This window comes from Anopheles marshallii, chromosome 2 (genome assembly GCF_943734725.1).
Source record: "Anopheles marshallii chromosome 2, idAnoMarsDA_429_01, whole genome shotgun sequence".
Classification (NCBI taxonomy): Eukaryota; Metazoa; Arthropoda; class Insecta; order Diptera; family Culicidae; genus Anopheles; species Anopheles marshallii.
In genome coordinates, this window is record NC_071326.1 from 56593789 (window position 1) to 56613621 (window position 19833).

Genomic DNA, 19833 nt, shown 5'->3' on the forward strand with positions numbered 1-19833 from the left:
GATCTCTTTGTGCAATAATAGTTTGCTAGCTATGAGTGTTTGTGCATATGTAAAGCGCCATGTATGAAGATAAGTGTTGAGTAGTGATCCGGGTGTGGAACCGATAGATTTATTTCCGCTCAGTAACAGAAAGTGATACGGGAGTGTAGTGTGCGCGTGTGTATACGACGGCGGGGGTACTCGCTATTCTCTTTCGGGGACTATCACCTTAGTATTTGTGGGTGCACGCACGCATATTGGCGCGGCGTGACCACAAAGCCACCGGCACCAACGTCTGTATGGATGCGGGAGGACTCCCAGTATTTCCGGGTGCTAATCAGGCCAATCACCTGAACAGTCTTCACCTGCAACAGCAACAACAGCAGCAAGCGCAACACCATCAACTGACGCTGCAGCAGCAGCAGCAGATGCAATTGCTGAGCAACCATAACCTTCATCAACAACAGCAACAACAACATCCGCAGCAGCTTCTGCAGCAGCATCAACTTCAGCAGCAACAACAACATCAACAGCAACAGCAACCGTTGCAGCAGCTTGCGCAGGGCGGCGAGGCTCCCCAGAAGCGTCAGGCGGTATTCGACAGACTGAAGCGACGCATCGAAACCTACCGGCGGCGGCAAACCGATTGCACGCCTCGGTTTGAACAAACCTATAGTGGGATCTGTGAGCAACAGAGTCTCGAAACGACTGCTCTGCAGAAAAAGTATCTCGAGCAGAAAAATAAACGATCGCTGAAGAAAACGGAAAAGAAGCAGGCCGAACAGCAGCAACTACAGCAGCAGCAGACCCTTTCTGGAAATCTTCAAAGCAGTGTTCATGTGGTGAGCATTCTTTTATTTTATTTCTAAAACTGCTTCGTTAATATGGTGCAACATTTTACCAAATTAAGTGTAAACCCACAACCTTATGTATTGCGAACTTTACAGAACAAATTTATGAATTTTAAAAATCGTGTTCGATTATTGTATTGCACATTGAATTTGATGCTATAAGCCATATTCAACGGTGTGTTTGATAGTTTATTCGAACAGACAGAGAAAAAATTCGTTAATCGCAAACAATCTGTTTTTTTTTATTCAATAAGAACGGCCAGGCCGTATTGCTACAATCTGTTTTAGTTAAAATATTTAAACTCTAGGATTATTTTCCCCGTGTTGTCTTCATTATATTCATGTTACCTGCAAACCATAACGATTCATTCACTCACTGGTAACTGTAGGAATCAACGTTCATGCAAGCGTTTAAATTGCGCGATGATGTAGAATCCAATTTTCATTTTCAATTTTCACGTCTGATGACTTCGTCTCACCTTCTGTTTGCATTTGAACCTCCTCCCTCAAGTGTACTCCCGTCTAGCAACTGCTGTCAGGGTATTCGGTTACATTGCAATAGCCAGGATTTCGAATGCGGTAGGGGTATGATTTAGTTTTCCCAATTTGGTTCTACACTGGTCTCGAACAGTACCCTAGAGTATAGCGATTGTCATTTGTCCATATGAAGTATTTTATTTTATATATGTTTGCATTTCCTATGCCTATTTATAATGTCACGTTTCGATGTGTTCTAATAGCACTGAAGTACAACTCTGGAAAAACTCACTATCGGACGAAATTTGGCACAATGAGTAATGATATGGCAGACTGGGGCATTAGACCAGCTTGTATTTGTTGATAACCATGGCTTGTTGGAACAGCAATGTCACATACAAAGGAAAAATTCCTATTAGCGCACATATATTTTTCAGTAAGTTTTACAAAATGTTGAAATTTCATGTAAAGTCTTCATCATCTTGCTTTGGTGAAGTTTTATAGACTAGGTGTGAATTATTTTTGTACTCTTTCGTAGTACTCGTTAGGTTTTATACTGGTTTAAATGCAATGTTGCTTAACGGTTCCATTGGCTGAGAAACCTTTATGTTGTATTGCCATAGCTTCGTAACTTAACCCACCATATTTACCCTAATATTGGTTGATAAATTATAAGCCGAATGTAATATTTTGGAAAAAAGGAAAGCATCGAATAGTAATGTAAAATGTATATGGCTCAGCTATAGCTCCAGCATATTTTAAAAGAAAGAAATCGTAAGACCTTGCTCTGTGAAACACGCAGCACAACCGACATTCATTGGTTGTTTTTTTTTACAAGAGAAACAACTTGTTGTCGCTTGTGTTCTCACGCTTGGTATGGTTGGCAACAGCTGGAGAACTCAGCAGGTGTCAGTTCTTCTGTTTGAGCGTGTGGTACTGTCTTCTACGATTGTATGTCTGCTATTTTTCGGGGTTTGTATCGATTACACAAGTTTTTTTTGTTTTGGTGAAGCTTTCATGTTTATGTTGTGTTATAAGGCTAGATTATATTGGTGCGGTGTCTATGCGATACGATGCTATAATTTTTAAGTTTTAAAATTTCTGGATTCATTTACGTGAATTTCTGTTGAGCAATGTATGAGGATGGTTTGAAAAGCAGGAAAATAATTACATTTATTTTTTTTTTTTTCGTTAGAACGGCCTGGCCGTATCGACTTATTTTACCACGTAGCCGGATAGTCAGTCCTTGCTACGGGGGATTGGCCCGGATGGGATTTTGGTCCAGTCCGTTCGTGTGAAGACCGGCGCCGCTACCATCATGCCACCGGGCCGCCCCTAAAAAAACAGAAAAAGAAAATAATTACATATTCCTTATAAAAAGATATTGGAATTTATAAAAAGTTAGCTGCGATATGTCTTCAATTTTGCCACCATTAAATTGAGAAGGGACACGCGCTTACGACATGTTCTGCGTCTCAGTAGCTTTGTCGTTTCGAGGGATGGTTGAGCCAGTAATAAGCAGCAAGGTTCAACGAAGACGAACGAATGCGCGCATTCGCCGGGTACCTCGCGTATGCCATTGACCTTTCGAGTGACTTTTTAGGAGTGCATCCTTCCGAATTGACCTTACGAAAGAGGCCTTATCGAACCCGAATTTTTGTAGCAAGTGAACAATTACGGTTGCAGTTAGTGTTGATAGAATACGTGTTGTTTGACAATACGTTCAAACATAGTGTTTGTAAAACAAAAAAAAAAGCCTTTTTGTGTCAGGACCATATATTTTTCATTATTTTAACAGTAATAAAAACATTTACTATAGCTATTGTTCTGATGCTGTGTCAGGAACACTTAAGGCTTAACAGTTGTTATAACCAAATATGTATGGTTTACGTTTTCAACGAAAGAGAGATGAATAAAATTTAAATAAAATAGAAAACTTACTTTCGGAAGAATATTACTTCTCAGTGATTTCTTACAGCTTCATAATTTTACTTACAATATCTTAAATGTTAACTTTGATAAAAACAAATAAACAGCAACGCAAAATCTGTTGAATGATTCAAGAAAGTTCAACAGAAGGTTATTTTCTTTTATTTTTCTCTTTGCTGTTGTTTTGAAGCTCGCTGCGCTGCGCAGTAAAATACAAAGTTAATCGTTGCGTGTCACAGCCGACGTATACAAGGTGTTTTTGTTCTTAACTTTACTCATATCACACTATGTAAGAGGATATTCTGGTAAAGTTTAAATTAAATTTAATTTTAAATTTATTGATATGCTTGACAACTGGTGAACTTTGCGAAATGGATTAGACAAAACTGTTATAGAAAAGTGAAGATCGTGTTTGTAAAATATTTTGAACGGTGTAGATATTTTTCGGTTTTCATAAAGCTTAATTAATTACAGTTTTTTTCAGAAGAATAAAAACCAATTGCATGAGTTTTGGTAATTTATTTCGAATCAATAATATATTTGAAAAATATTCTTCTTTAACGGCACAAGCTCTAGAGGTCTAAACAGGCCCGCCATTTCTGTTTTTTTTTTACTTTATTTATTATTTTATTCAATCTTGAAAGTCCTGTGTACGGATGATAGGTTCGGAAGGGATTTTACACCAGTCCTGCCGTGTGAAACCTGCGCCGCTACCTAATACACTTTCGACCCGCTTGGAATATAAAGTTCAAAATTTGAATTAAATAAATGGAAATGTATTTAAAATTTCAAAGAAAGACTAACCAATTTGCGGTCCATATTTGAAGCGTAACAATCATTCTATCACATTAACTGATGAAGCTATTGTTTGAATACATAAACAAAACTCGCTATAGGAATATTTCGGTGTCATAAAAGCGATCCTTCATTATTCGCGTAAAGGTTTTTCTGTCCTAATGGTTTTAAGGATGTTCAGGGTGTTTATGTATTAAGCGCCCTCACGTTTTTGTATTTTATACATTGCACACCAGAAGAAGGGATTTTTATGATGATTAAAATTAAAAGCGTACCCGCACAATCAAGACTGCAATTGTATTTTCGGAACCATCGGTACGGCAACAGAAGCGCTACACTTCTACATTTGCAACTTGTAGCCAACGCGTCAGGCGTGTGTGATTCACGAGTAGTAGCAAATGCTATAAAATCGATTGAACTGTACGTTTCTACAACTGGATGATATCAGCAATACCCTTTCCTAACGCTATAGGATTGTTCCTTGTAGTATAGTACCGGGATATAATGTTCTACAGATCCAGCATTTCAGAACTGTTTGTTGATTGAATGTGTGTTTAGTTGGGGTGGTTCTGTTCCCCTTTTCGTTCAGTTGCTTACCAGTAGTAACACTATTGATCCTTAGCACGCCATGGGGACTGAGGAAAAAGATCTGGCCTTTTGCTTACAAAAAGCGACGTATCTTTGACGGTGGCCTAATGAAAACAAATTGTTTTTCGTGTGAAAATAAATTTAAGGTCTGCGTTTGTACGTATGAATACATTACGAATCAACAATAACGCACGAAGAAAGTTTGCTACCGGCAGGATACTGTGGTGGCAGGATGCGTGTTGCTTCTATCCTGAAATTTAATGGAATTGGGAAAATTTGATGATATTTATCTTCTGCATATTTTTTGGTTAGTTTATTTTTTTTCTATTTCGACGGAAGGTTCTTTGTGATAGAATAAAGGAAAAATTAAGGCTAATGAAACATACTCGCTTTTTTTTAATATTAATAACTCTCAATCGCTCTATTGAGAAAATTTGGGCTTTGTAGTTATCAGTAAATGGCCAAACGCCATATAAAATGTTGCTATTTTGGTTAAAAATTGTGTATTTTACTCATTTGTAATTGCATATGTAATAAACAGACTTCTACTAATTGAATGTAGGTATTACAAAGGTGATTATGTTTTTGTTTTATTCATGCAGCATACCCAGGCCGTTTTGCTAAAATCTTATGGAATCTGAATCAAAAGTACAATTCATATTAGTTTAGAGACATTTGCTTCCTCGAACAGTGAAATGGCACCTTAGACCGAGTGGACTCGGTCAGGCAAACATGTTTTCAATGTGTGTATAACTGATCCAACAATCCAAAAGACATGTGATGCCGGTCTAGTAGTTTGAATGAGCTAGGCAATATCAATGTTAACATTTATGCGATAAATTACAAAGTCACATTGTGAGAATTTCCATTCCTTTTTTGTAGTTGTAAAACGAGTATGAATCTTCATTTATCACAATGGCGATATAAATGATGAGATGTTACAAAGTTATTTTGATTGCATATTTTTTGTTGACTCTCGATGGTATACGATCCTGGAATACAAAATCGGCAAGTTTTCTGTACTTTCGTAAATGATTAACGTAGGTTTGCACTCATTTCCTGCAAGTATACACTAAAATATAACACCCACCAATACACACACAGCCAAATCTATTGTGCGGCGTAAAATGAATAGCTTGATTCACAAAGAAAAGAAAAGAAGTTGTACGTCGTAACTCGAAGCGAACGTTATATTGTAGCATTGGACAGTGTGGAGTTGATTATGGTGACGAAATATATCCAAGGTAGTTCAGATGACGTTCGGCAAAGTTCAGTACATTGTAAAATTGTGCGTTTCTCAGCATGTTCATTGTAGTGCGTGCCGAAATGATCGCCATTGCGTGGTCTTAAAAGACAATACTGTTTTGTTTGGACTAAGCTCAAGCTTGCTGCTGAGTTCAAACTTGCAATTTAAGCCGTATACAACGTGGATCAACGACAGTGGTACAAGACTGCAGAGAGAAAGAGAGCACGACAGCTGTGTAACGATGGTCAACCTTTATTTGGTATACGTGTATTTTAACACTAGAACTACCGGACCAGTCATTTTGACTGGAAGGCTTCATCTTTATTACATTAATTTTTGGGGTACAACAATTCTACCATAGTTGTACACGACTTTTACATATCGTTACATATCGTAAAGTATGGACACAAAAACATATTAAATTATAATCCAAGACTTCGAAATTGCTTATAAAGTGACCATCAATTTAAAACGCTTGGTACTTCTAGTGTTAAGGAAGTTATTCACTTGTCGAATTTTGCTTTACTTGTATTTATATGGTAATTATTGTTTAATGAATCAGTTAAGGTCAGGTTCCATCAATAAGAATTATTAGTACTTGTACTGATTAATGTGTATTATGCATAAAATGGAGATAACGGAAGCTTTTCACATGAATTAGTTTTACCCATACTGCAAATATAGACTCGCATTAACTCTTTAAAATGCTTAAGCTCGGAAAAGCTTTATTTATACCAGGGTTGCAGGAAAACGATGTTGAACCCTCTACGTGTGATACTGCAATGCTCATGCAACAACTGGATTACTGTTAAATACACATACTGGAAGGGAATTTTAAAATAATTGTAAATGTTATTGCAACCGTATAACAAAATGCCTAAATCAGCTCACGTCAAAATATTCGAATATTACTGTTCTCTAGCATTCGTTAACTAGTTGTATGAAAGCATATCGCGATAACGAAAAGAGCTTTTTGCTACTAAAAGCTTCGGGAAAGGATATAGGAATCCTCAAAGGAACCGCAAAATGGGTGTTATTTGTGTAATGGGTGTAAGTTATTTTATGTTAGCTACTGAAGATAGTAATAACTGTTTACATACATGCAACAATAATTGTTTGTAGTTTTAACTGTCGTAAGATTGTAAGTAAATATTTCATCAAATCAATCTAAATGAACCATAAGTTGAATGGATGAATAGGTAGAAAATATAAATCACAATTTGTAATATACGACTGAATCATACATTTATTTCACACACATTGTAGAAAGAGGAGGATAGTTTAGGGAATGCTTAGTAATTTTAACTGGTCGAAAGCTAGTCTAGGATAAAGCTTTTCAATCGAAACCCGAATTACTGGTGGAGCTCTCGTGTCCCAGCGCAGCTTTTAGGGAAGTATCGATGTCAAAAAAGCTTAAAGTGTTTGTTTTATGTTTGTGTTGTGTTGCACGTATTCATCGATTAAGAGATACCTTGATGCCGTCGTTGCTTTTCTGTTTGATGTATATTGAGGTCGTTGATACGACAACGGCAACGCGTCCGCATGGATAGCATTGTGGAAAGCTGTCTTTTGAACGGTCTCAGTGCCGCCACTCAACCGCTGATTTCGCTCCATTTAGCACATAGATTGGCGTAAGCAAGAGGCAAACTACGACGAGGAATTCCTTTCTTTCCATTCCAATCGTTCATGGGTTTCGTCCACACGTCAGCTCAGTTTTACGCAAGCTTCGTACATTCGCATTGTCAGTATGCGTCTCTTTCTGTTGGTCGACCGTGTGCGTGTTCAATTTTTTGTTGAGCCGGGATAGTGTCTCGCTCTACCAAAGCTTTTTTTTTACAAGTCTCATTTTCTGTGACTGTTAAACAGGAGAAGAGTCGCAGCAATACTCTGGACGAGGAAAATTTTCTTCTCTGCCCAAATTTTCTCGGTTTTGACATTTTAAGACTTCGTTGTACTTTGTACGTGATTATATCATTCACTATTTTTTAGAACTACATTCGTACAATATTTTCTTCTCTTGTAAGAATGATATTAAATTACGTAATATTTTATGTAGTTAAAAACATGACGAGGATATAAAACTCATCTCTAAAGTACTACTAATTACGATTACTGAAAAAATCTTTCTAATCGCAATTTTTCGTATTGGAAAAAGTATTGAAATTGCCATTTTTAATACCAAATTGTGGGAGAGTAGTGTGTTGCAATGCAATGTAGTTTGTTGGAAAATTGAAATTAATTTTGTTTATTTTTTGTTTGATTCAAATCAATGAATTTTAACGTTGGGAATTTACTTGGAAGCAGTTACTATTGCTAGTTTCAGTGTCAATATCTCCATCGCGAAAGAAATAAGCGGCAGTATCACAGAGTCACGCTTGGTTGAGAGGGCTTATCGGAAGTGATTACACGATACGTTGTCGAAGTAGTTGTAACAGCTTGCAGTAACCTATCATCTATGCTTCACAGCTTGCACGGCTCGTGGTGCTTAGTTGGAGGGGTTCCACCAGCAACACGATCAAACTACGTGTGTTTGAAAGCGTTCCCACGACACGGTTTGACGGTGGAACTTTGAACGTGTTACTTTTTCCATACGTATGTTAGTCTGGTGCAAAACGTACGATCTTGAGCTGTTATATTACAGCCGTTTTAGTTTGGATATCGGTTAGTGAGTTTATCAAGTTTTTTTTTCATAATTGCATGGTTTTCATGATAAACATAAATGATATGAAATGAAATTTGGTAACCAAAGCTAAGTGGGTATCACAACAATTTTTATTTCGATCCATCATATTGCAACGAATTATAAGTGGAACCAAAGGAAATATTCAAATCTTTTGAATATTGAGGAGGTAACCGTTAGTGAAGTTGGTCAAGACAGACAATAGTTCTACAAATTAAATTTGAACATTTTTGCTAGTGGTTTTTAAAAGTATATAGCTTTTAGCGTAAAATTTGGGAGTAATAGTAAAATTTTAACATTAACGACAACTGCTAGCAGTAAGCAAAGAACATTTACAGGCACTATTGCGACGGCGTCGATGGATGTTAATTAAGTACTTATTACCATCTGGACCGTTTTCCCATTGTGAGCATTGACTATTGTGGATTCGTGATAATATAAGGTTTTGTAAACCACTGCGTGGCAGGCATATTTTGGTGTTTCGTTAGTCTATGAAGGAGGCATTGGATCATTTGAGCTTTATGTCTTGTGATGTTCACGTAGATTGCAATATTTAGTAACTCAGTAAATTGCGATTGCGATGTATAGTTTTTTAATTTTAGATCCACTTTCATTCGGTTTCCGCTGTTGTTCGTTACCCACAATGTCATTTCAAATGAAAACCCTTTTATGATAAAACTAAAAACATTTTAGTGCGACAGAGAACGATAGTGACGGAAAGCTGAAATATAGAATTTGAGAGCATGACAAAAGAAATGTTCCATCAAAAAGAGATGGACATGAGAGAATTAGCAAATAGAGAATTTTCGTAAAGTTAGATTCGGCGCATAATGCACCGCAATACCGATTGGTCTCAGTCTCTGTGGAAGTACAGTGCTTATTGGCAAAGCTGTTTAGCGGTAATCAAAGGAAGTGTGAGGTTTGTTGCATGAACTCACCAGCATACGATTGCGTATCCTATTTCCCCTTCGTCGGATCGTCGGTGCTGGACTCGCGATGAGGGACCGTCCACCCGTAACCTGCTATCATGTTGTTTGATGATTTTTCGGCTCCTGTTGCCTCCTAAGGGGTGAGAATTCTGTCGCTCGGCAATAGGTTGAACCAACAAAACTCCATTACTTACTTTGGAAGAATCGTTACATTTTTGTGTTGTTGTTGAAAGTACGAGTAAGTCCGTAAGTTTTTTACGCACTCCACTTCGCTATACGTGCTTCAAGTGAAAGAGGGTCGTTAGAACGGCGAATGGAATTTGCACCATTTTTCGGACGATTCAATGGCTATTTATGACCCGTATTGGCAGATGATGATGTTAAACTTCTTACGTAACAAATCCACCAGATTGAACGCAATACATATTTTAATTTACACGCATTGTTCCATTTTCCGCACCATGCGTGTGGGGTGATGTAATCAATCACCGAAGATTAAGATGATATCCATGATGATTTCTTTGTTACTTATACTTTTTTTTTAATATTTGTGATTATTAATTCTAATGCAGAATTTTATAACATACATCCTCTAAAAGGAAGGCTCTTCTTTTAATATTCTTACACCATACACGAAAATATTAAATAATGAAACGCCAAGTTTAATCTATGAATCAAAATACAACTAAAATTGCAAGATATCGCGCCATTTGAGCGGTGATAGGAGTAATTTGATTCTACCCAGTCGGATGAGATTGTGTTTGTTTGTTATGCTTTAAAAGAAATGCCAACACTTTTGCTTTGAACCTTACCGGATGGATTTTTACCACCCTTGATGGCATTGTTGATGATTCAACACCACTAGTAGTTGGTGTATACACCACAGAAGAACCGACGATACCCGAATATACCGGATATACCGACTTGCTTTGCTGCATATGTCCATCACTTCCCCACGGAGGGTTTACAGAAGTTTTCTGACACAGGAAAAGGCTCCAGCACTGGTTCACTGGTTTATGGCATCGCGCATTCGAAGTAAAAGATTCGTGTATTTGACGTACATCTTGCAACCGAAGCTCATCATCGCATTGTTGTGAACGGCTCAGTAAAACCTGTTCTCAGCTTATTCTGGCAGTACACAGTGCCGGGATACGTCATTGACGCCGACGTCCCAATTCTTCTATTTTTCCATTTTTATTCCATCGCGCGAGACTCGCGTTGGAGTTGGCTGACGATATTTGTATGGTTGTAGCCTTGGTTGAAGTTGGAACAACTTCGACCCAGAGCGTGCCTACTCTTGCACGGTAGACGGTAGGTTGCTTGCGCAACATCGATCGACGTTGAAGAACTTCATCAACGTTATTTCACAGGTTGTTGATCTTTGAGGCGATGGCGTACTGTGTATCATCGCCTAGTCTGCCTAACTCGCTCTCTTTTTGGATTTCTCTTTCTCGTATGTTTAAAATGTGTACCACAGAAGAGTTATACTTCTGGTGTTAGCTTTGTAGCGGGTGTTTTGCGCCAATGATACTCTAGAATAAAGATTTCTAGAATTTTCAGAGAAGTTATCTATTGTCTTATATACAAGTCATAGGTATGTTAAAGAATAAATTATTTAATATCCTAATTTTAAAGTCTGTATAAGAAAATATGTCTTGTGTCTGCTTTTGACGTAGTGTAAGTACAATCATAATTTCCAATTCTGACATATCTGAAAAATTGGATCAGAGATGTGGATGTGGATTTTAAAAAGAAGGATTTGTTTTTTATCCTTTGCTATTATACGATTCAGCAACACCAAAAATGTTTTATTTGAAGATAACTATCTGTGTGATATGATGTCTTTATCATTTCATTTTATATCTTCTTACAACTATATCATTAATAGCAAACCGTCATTAAATTACAATTAATGAGGGATACGTTTATGCTTTCTATTTTCGCAATTTTTGAAATTCACTTTCACAACATGCAAATATAATGTTGCAACGTATAATCTACATATAATGTATATTAACACACGTTTAATGTGTTACATATATGATATCATATGATGAATAAAGAAGTGTTCTATTAATACTAAGTTTGCCGGCGTTTCTCATATATCTCTACGTCGGGTGGATGAAAATGGTATTTTCTTTAAAACAGCAATTTGTTATTATTTATGTAACCATGACCCGTCGAATTTGATGGGTTCCATAGAGATAGGTATGTCACATGTAATTTTTGAAAAAATATAGTACATATTAAGACATAAAAATTGTATGTACAAACTCTTTTTATGAAATTAAAAATTTATGGTTTAGAAAAAAGCTCCGGGGTTTTCCATGTTTCGCTCCAAAGTAGAATATGCGTGAAATTGATGGGCCCCGTAAACACAGCGTTAATATTTTAAGTTTTGCTAAAGCTATAAATATAAAGTTATAGATTATTTTGGTGGACTTTGATAATGTTTCACACTCAAATTTTAGGAATGTAAAATATTGAAAACACCACCATACGCTAATAATGATCCCTTTTAATAATGATCCACTGTCGATTGTCGCACTAAGCTCATCGCCATCAGTTGCCCCATTATCTTGCTCAACTATCGCTGCTGGTAAGGGATTGCATGCATGCGAACGTACGCACGTCTCAACGCATACAACAATTCGTACATATACAGCGTAGCGCTCATTAACAACGGAATGAATCTGGTTGTATGACCATGCAATTTTACTGTCAGAGGGGTTTGAACTCGCATACACACCTGCACGAATGGTATTGCAAACGACAGCAAATTCACAGTGTACGAAGCAAAACAGCTCGGAATTTGCGAAGTGAAAAATTGTACATTTGAATAAAGGAAGAAAAGGGATAACAAGTAAAAGATGAAAAAAGATTTAAACATAGGGAAAGCGTAAAAACGAATAATGAAAAATAAAATTGAGAGAGTGCGAGAGGGAGATAAAGAGAGAAGAAACAAAAAGGAAAGAGAGAGAGAGAGAGTTAGAGTTTGTAAACTGATTGCAAGAGCGTACTTACGCCTGCATGCTAAATAGGAGAATGCATGCTAAACGATAGCTTGTATGAAAAAACGATTAAAGGTGCTTTGGATTTGTAAATGAACAATTTCCGCGAAAGGCGAAATCTAGATTGACACACGGTTTGTCGATGGAGAGAATTGACCTTCCAACCACCGAACCTCTGGTGAGGATGAATGGTAAAAGATATGCAGCTAGTAAATGTGAACATAAGGGTGGATGCGTTTGTAGCGGACATTTGACAACAGAGGTAAACGTCATGTAAATGTATTGTGTATTTCATTTTCGCTTCCTTGGCTGCGGATGGAATGAATTATCCTAAAAAAATTATCATATCGAAAAAAATCACATGGACCAAGAGTCAAGTAGCATCGGCAATATCAGGTTTGCTAATACATAATTCCAATATTGTTACTTACATGGTAGCATAACGCCATATAAGTATATTTGTATCATTTGTATTTGTTTCTTTTGTTTGTTTATGTTTGCCTTTTTTGGAATAAACTTCGGTTAAATGATGAAAAGTACAAGAGAAAACAAAAAACGCAAGTTATCTGTACACAGCAATCCCTTGTGTCGGTCTGACGTCTGATGCAACACTTTCGTCGCAGTCACAACAATAGACAAACGCCAAGAAACCTTTATGCAGTACGTCTACGAAGGCGGCAAATGGTTGGTGCGAGTTACACTTTTATTACGACACTTTACCTTTCGCGAAGGAAACAGTTGCGGTACGGGTTAAAATAGCAGCAGCCCGATGAGGAGAAGTAACAATTGACGGCGTACAGTATAGTGTAACTTTTGGGCGTACCGTTTCGCTAATACTTTGCGCTGGATCATGTTGCATTGCATAGAAGCCTCATCAAATTGTGCTTTTAACAGCTGGCAGGGTGGACATGGAAAATATTGATATCGCTGTGTTGCTATTCGTCAGGTGTGGGGATTTTTCTCTCGAATTCGATCAACCCTACTGTTTAACTTGGTATGGATGTTGTTGAGCATACAATATGTTATACAATATAAACATTGCTTATCCATTTACGAACAAACGACTCGATTTTGAGTGTTATCTGTAACCTGTTCGAACACCAGATTCGATCTATGTAGGCATAAAACATTCTTACTGAGAAATAATAATGCTTTATGCATTTATGAATAGTAGTTTCACAACGAATAACATACCTTAACAAACCGACAGTTTATTCGTAAGACGTTCAAACATTCGATGATAATGCTGATGGTTAACTATTGCAGTGTACGTAAGAATGTAACGATTATTTGTCTTTTGTTTCCGATTCGTTGTCCTCTCTGTAACGGGTGGGAAAGGTACAAGATTTCCATATAGTCGCTCCTTCACGCTGATGCAGCTGTTACTCACTGCAGGCAATGTCTATGAACTGTATTATTTGTGCTGGGTTTATAGGTTTAATTAAATTAAAATGATGTCACCCCAGCCTTTGAACTAGAATTCAATCAACCACGAGTTTCGTTCCTGAGGAACTTGCTTTTTTTATGTTGTGCATTGCATCAATTTCCAAGACATTGGTTTGTGTCACTTTGGATTTTCAATTCGGTGCGGAATGCTTAATAATAGCAAATAGGATCATAAATAACATGCTAACTTCACAGGCACTAGGTTTTCTTTATTGAGCATGGGTTGGAATTGTCAAAAGAACTTTGTTTTGTTCTCTCTTTAAATCAGTTGTCGGCAAAGCCTGGCCTGTCGGTTGATTTTATCCGATAGAAAATTTCGAAAGATCTTACAAACACCACAAGATCTCTTCACCACGAGACTAACAATGTATATGCAGTAGAACGACGATTAACCAACGTGCAGATTATCCATGAGCAAAAAAATTACAGCCAGTAGTATAGTTTTAAATTTTTAACCGTTTACCTGGTTGGTCCGAAAGGAAGTTGAGAGTTTTCTATACAGAGTGAACTCCCTCTAGTGAAGCTCCCTGGTAAAGTTCCATTCTTTTAATTAACATTAGGTTCTACTATTAATAACATAAGAATTCTTTTAACGTTGACCTGACACCTTCATATTCAATTTTTGCACGTACAAAGCTGAAGGTCCTGTTATCCGTGGAAATTAATTAACCGACATGCAACCGATCCGCAGTTGCTCTGATATTCTACTGTATGTGGTTCATTTGTCATCAAATGTGTCATATTTGTCTACATTTTTCTACAAAATTTTTTCGGTCGTCTTTTCCCAACCAATTAATGCTTGATCGGTCTGACAGATTACTAAAGTTCAACGAGAAGTCCAAAACGCATGTGGTAATAAAGGCAGTTGTGATTGAAGGTGATAATAAATGACAGCAACTTTCCGTCATCGGTTACTTTCACGAGGTGTCAAAAAAGTTGCAATGTTATGAAGTAATTAACGTCCTATGTTGGTTAATCGAAATTTTAGATTAGTTGCACACAACTGATACAATCGTTTGACAGTTACGGTTATGCGATGGTGTATGACGTTGGTGTTCCAGCAGAACTGATACAACTCGATTGAATTATAAGACAAATTTTTCAATGGTTTCACCTACTCCATGTGCCTTAAAAATCCTGGTAAAGTGTCTCTCCCGCAGATTCAAAATTATTTCTACTATTTGCCGCTGTTCGTGTAAGGTGTGCCGACCCCTGCTTTAACACAATGCGTTGAAAAAGTTCAAGAGTAATGCATATTACTCTCCAAATAAGACGCTTTGACGTGATATCTGATGTGTTTATATTTTGTAACGATTTTACCATATATGTACCATATATGTATTTTAAAGCGGCGTTGAATTTATGATTGAATAGAAGCCGTTGATTGTCATTCTTCGTTTAGTCACTTGTTGAACTTGGAATAGAATTGTTGGAAATATATGTTTTTTGAGTAATCTTTTGTCAATATAAATTATTGTACGTTTAATTCCCTGTTTTCACACGTTACTAAATGAGGAATCATTTAGTTTAGATATTGTTATTATTGTTAAAATTATTGTTATTATGAATGTTTGAGAAGATTAAGGCATTTTGAGAAGAAGATGGTGCAGAATTGCAGAACGTGAAACTTGGTGTAAAATGCATTGAAGTTTCCAACTTGTCGACAGTCTGCTCATGTGATATCGCTCCAAGATACTAATGTCTCGTAGTAGTTACTATGAGGCTAGCGGTAAATAAGATGAACATTCGTAAAAACCCGTATGACGCAAAAGGAGAGAAATACACGGGAACAGACAGGATTTGTGAGATGAAAGAGATCGAGAATACTTACTCACGGCATGTAAAACCCCATTTTTTTAGCAGTCTGATTTAGCGATGGTGTGGAACCTTTACGTGGTAGTACAACAAAACTTATAGTAGAGCCGCACGTAACAGCAAATAATGGTCTGTATCTGCCACGAAACGACGCCACGAAGCGACAAACCCACGGCACTGTCCGAAAGAAGCGAGGGGGAGCAGTGAAGTATTAGCGTTGGTAGCGTACACACGCGGCACTGGCGTCAAAAGGACGAAGCGTAATCGATGTGGCTAACAATAACTTGGGTTGAAACAATTTGACAACAATTTGAAAAATAGAGACTTTTTGAATCTGATACTAATAAACAAAATTCTGTTTATACTTTACAATAGTCCGGTAATTGAAGTCCAATACAGGTTACTCTTTTGGTTACGTGTTTGGTAGTTACATTTAATGCTGTATTGTTTACATAATTTTGAATATAATCTGTTCATTCAACGGTTTAGTTAGAAACCCCTTTGAAAAATATAATATTGAGATTATTAAATTTTTATATTGATTTAAATGAGAGATGAGATATTTAAATTTGAAGCAATTTAAACTGAAACCGCAAATATCGCCAAGGACTATAACGTCCTGATAACTTATCACATTTACTTATATTAAAAAAGTGGCTATATGATTTGGTTTTTCGAAGTTCAAACGGGCTCGGCAACATTAGTAGCAACACTGACAGTGATAAATGATTGTACACACATACTGGTTTTTCTCGACAAGAGCAGAGCACAAATAGCAAACTGTGATTATGATTCTGATCAGATTTCCTCTCGTGCCCAATCTGCTTCTGCTTTGTTTCTCGTAAACTCAAGCTATATGACTCCGTGCCGCGCAACCGGCGAAGCGAGGTAGAGGCCATAAACAATCCTTTCTGGAATGCGCGCGTAACGAAGACTGGGGTGTTGTGCACTGCGGGTGGGGGCGGATTGAGGCGGGGTGGTGAGTTCGCCCTGATCGGTTCCAGTTGAGTCGAATGTTGCGCCATGCTTCGCAAGAGAGCGAGAGAGGTTTCGATAACGATTGGGGCCATCCGAAGACCAGCGTTTCGAGCGAATCAGAATAGATTGGTGCGATGGATGGCAACAATGCCAGAGAAACCTGACGCGTTCCAAACCACGAAGAGCTACACTCTTGTTGATCTGGATGGAAACGTTTTGGATGATTGCGGCAATGTGAGAAAACGTGTTGCGAGATGACACACTCTCGCGAGTTCTGCAATTCCCTTCGCGTGGGTGTCGCCGAGTTCGTGCGAACAACCGTGTAGACTCGCAGCGGAGGTTAAAATCGACCGGAAATGGGGCGTCACGTGTGCATGAGCGAGAAGGGAAATGGCACGGTTCACGCATTTTCCGTTCTCCTACTCTTTCTTGAAGCGGGTTCGTTTGTTAGAGTGTTTTTGTTTTTCAACCCAACTGTACACGAAAATGACAGATTGCTTACAAGATATGAGTGGAGTTGGAAACTGGTGCTTCAATAGCCACCCTGCAAATTACCAAGCAAACCCAACGCCGTTTGATGTGTACAGCTGGCCGCATGTTACTAGTACACATACCTCAGAGTGTCCATGAAGAAGGCAGTAACCACACGAGTAAGTGTCTGTTGCTTATAATGAGAAGCGCATCAACAAATGCTTGACTCGCTCAACAGCGACACTTGTGAAAGAATATTGGAAATTCTTAATTTTAGAACTTTAGTAAACTACTATGTAGTTCATTCGAAACAATTGAACATTTTACTTATAACCTCGTGCTGTTATAAAAAGAATCATTTCCACTTTTTATTCAACAACATAATCATGTCACATGCTTAGAATGATAATTCCTCAAGAATAAAAAATAGATTTTTAAACGAGAAAATGTCGAAGATCTAATAAAACACAGCAAACCATTTTTGTACAGCTTTGAATTAAATTATATGCCATTGTTCAAGAACGATCAAAATTCTCTCACCCGTGCGTTATGGCAATTGCTGCCTATTTGTGACGTTTGGCGCAATCATACACCAGTAACTGTTACATGGCCATGCTCTGGCTGGTAGTGTCGGCTCTCTAACCGATTACCATGAAATTCACTCATTTCACCTCGGGCACTCATCGACGAATGCTACTTCCGAACGGCGGCAGGTCCGCTTTCCTGGTTCCGCGACATAAGAATTGCGACCAACAAACAGAGACGAACTGTTCCGTTTAACCGGCCTAACGGAGGATGCTTCCTACCGTTGTGGGTGGGTGAATCGACCGGCCGGGAGGTATCATGCAGTGGGGGCTACACGACGGTAATGCTATAGCTGGTAGGACTCTCTGGCACGCGCGTGTGGAACCGCTGGCTCAGCTCAGTTTATCTGTACTTGCATTGTGATCGGGCACCGTTCGCTTATGGTCGGTGGTAATCGGCTGCTACCCCGAAGTGAACAGTCAATTGATGATGAGCACGCTGGAAGTACTCTGGTAACTGTTGTTTGGAGCGTCGGAAGCTGGCAACACGCCACACGCAGTTCATCTTACGTCGTGCGATGTGACGGACGCTTTCAGTTTAGGCGCGTGTGACCATAGTGCGATTTTAGCGTGCATATTAATGGAACGTTTGAACGTGTTTAGAAAGGCATGCATTCTAATATACTCGGCGAACGTGGATGAACTGAGATTTTTGTTCCTATAATTTTCATTGTGATACAGCGATTGATCTGCGAACGTTGGACATTATCGGTTCCAGTTTGGATGTTGCTTGTGATACAATATCTAGTGTTCAATTCATCGTTTACCGGTGTTGATAAGTGTTATGCGGAAAATGACGTGCTACTACCGAACATTGGCAAATATTCGTTGATTGCAAAGCATAACCGTAATGAATTATGGAATGAGCGAATTGTTCTTAAATATATTCTTTTATTTTATGTGTTACAATGTTTACCGAAAAGAGTTCAAGATTTAAATAACTTCTCACTTTTCTTGTCACGGATAAAAAGCGGCTCCCTATTGTTCTATATTCTGCATGATCAGTTGCAATAGATATTCGTACTGTGGTTGCGTTTCACAGTTGGGTGCATTTTTACGATACATTACAAATTAACTGCTAAAGGCCCTAAGAATTGTAACATCAAACTGCTGTAGTGCTTCCGATTTGGCGACCAGCGATAGGTCAGTGTATTTGGTGGTGTGGTGTCAAGTGTCAAAACTCAAATGGATGTAACTTGAGTGATAGGGCATTTTTGTGCTTTAAACCTAGATTGTGCACTATATGCATCTATATGATGTTTTCGATGTTTTTTGTTTATTTTTGTTTATAAATGTATAAGTATAAAGTTGAAACAAATCCAATAGTTAACTCAACTTAAAATAGTTAAATGCAATTAAACTGAGAGATAACATCCAGTGTTTGTAGCGAAATAAAGCGCATAACATTTGATGGAGAAAAAATGTCTTCGATTGAACCTTAATATCTATTCAGAAATCATTAAAGTCGATGAAATATAGCTACTTTGAAAAGTGTATAGTATTCATAGTAAGTGCATAGTGCATATAAATCATGTACAGTATTCCAAAGTCCGACGACCTAAGTTGGTAGTGTCTTGAATGTCTAGCTAACGCATACTAAGTTCGATCTGTAGCGCTCGTGCGTGTCACTATATCCACCGTGGCCGTTAAGCATATTTCGAGAGATCACACTATTAACCTTTTTTGATCGCGGTCTTATCCATACGGTAAACCTTAGTACACTGCTCCTATCTCTCAGTGCCCAGTGTTGCGAAACAAGGGCAATGATAAAACGCAGTTTAAACGGTTTTAATGCAACGTATAAGCATGATCCATATACTAACCAACTTTAACAAACGTGTTCGTATATAAACGCATTGAAACGCACATAAAAAGCTGCTGCCAAAGCCCATCGCACGAAAAAGAAAGCGAAAGTGTGAGCACCACGGGCATGTAGTAATAAACATAGTGAAGATACCAAGTGCCTATGGGTCGCGTCGTTTACAAGTAGCTTTTTTCATGTTGCGCACAATAATGATGGATAGGAGAGTGTATGTGTCGTCATAGTGTATGAT

At 37.9% G+C, this 19833-nt stretch overlaps 1 protein-coding gene across 1 annotated transcript in view; it reads left to right on the top strand.

Annotated features, from left to right (window-relative positions):
- Nucleotides 1–278: 278 nt before the first annotated feature.
- Nucleotides 279–19833, top strand: part of LOC128710483 (neurogenic protein mastermind-like) — a 42443-nt gene continuing 22888 nt past the window's right edge. Inside the window, exon 1 of the mRNA XM_053805538.1 lies at nucleotides 279–821. Coding sequence (XP_053661513.1) covers nucleotides 279–821 — 543 coding nt within the window. The remainder of the gene's footprint in view (nucleotides 822–19833) is intronic.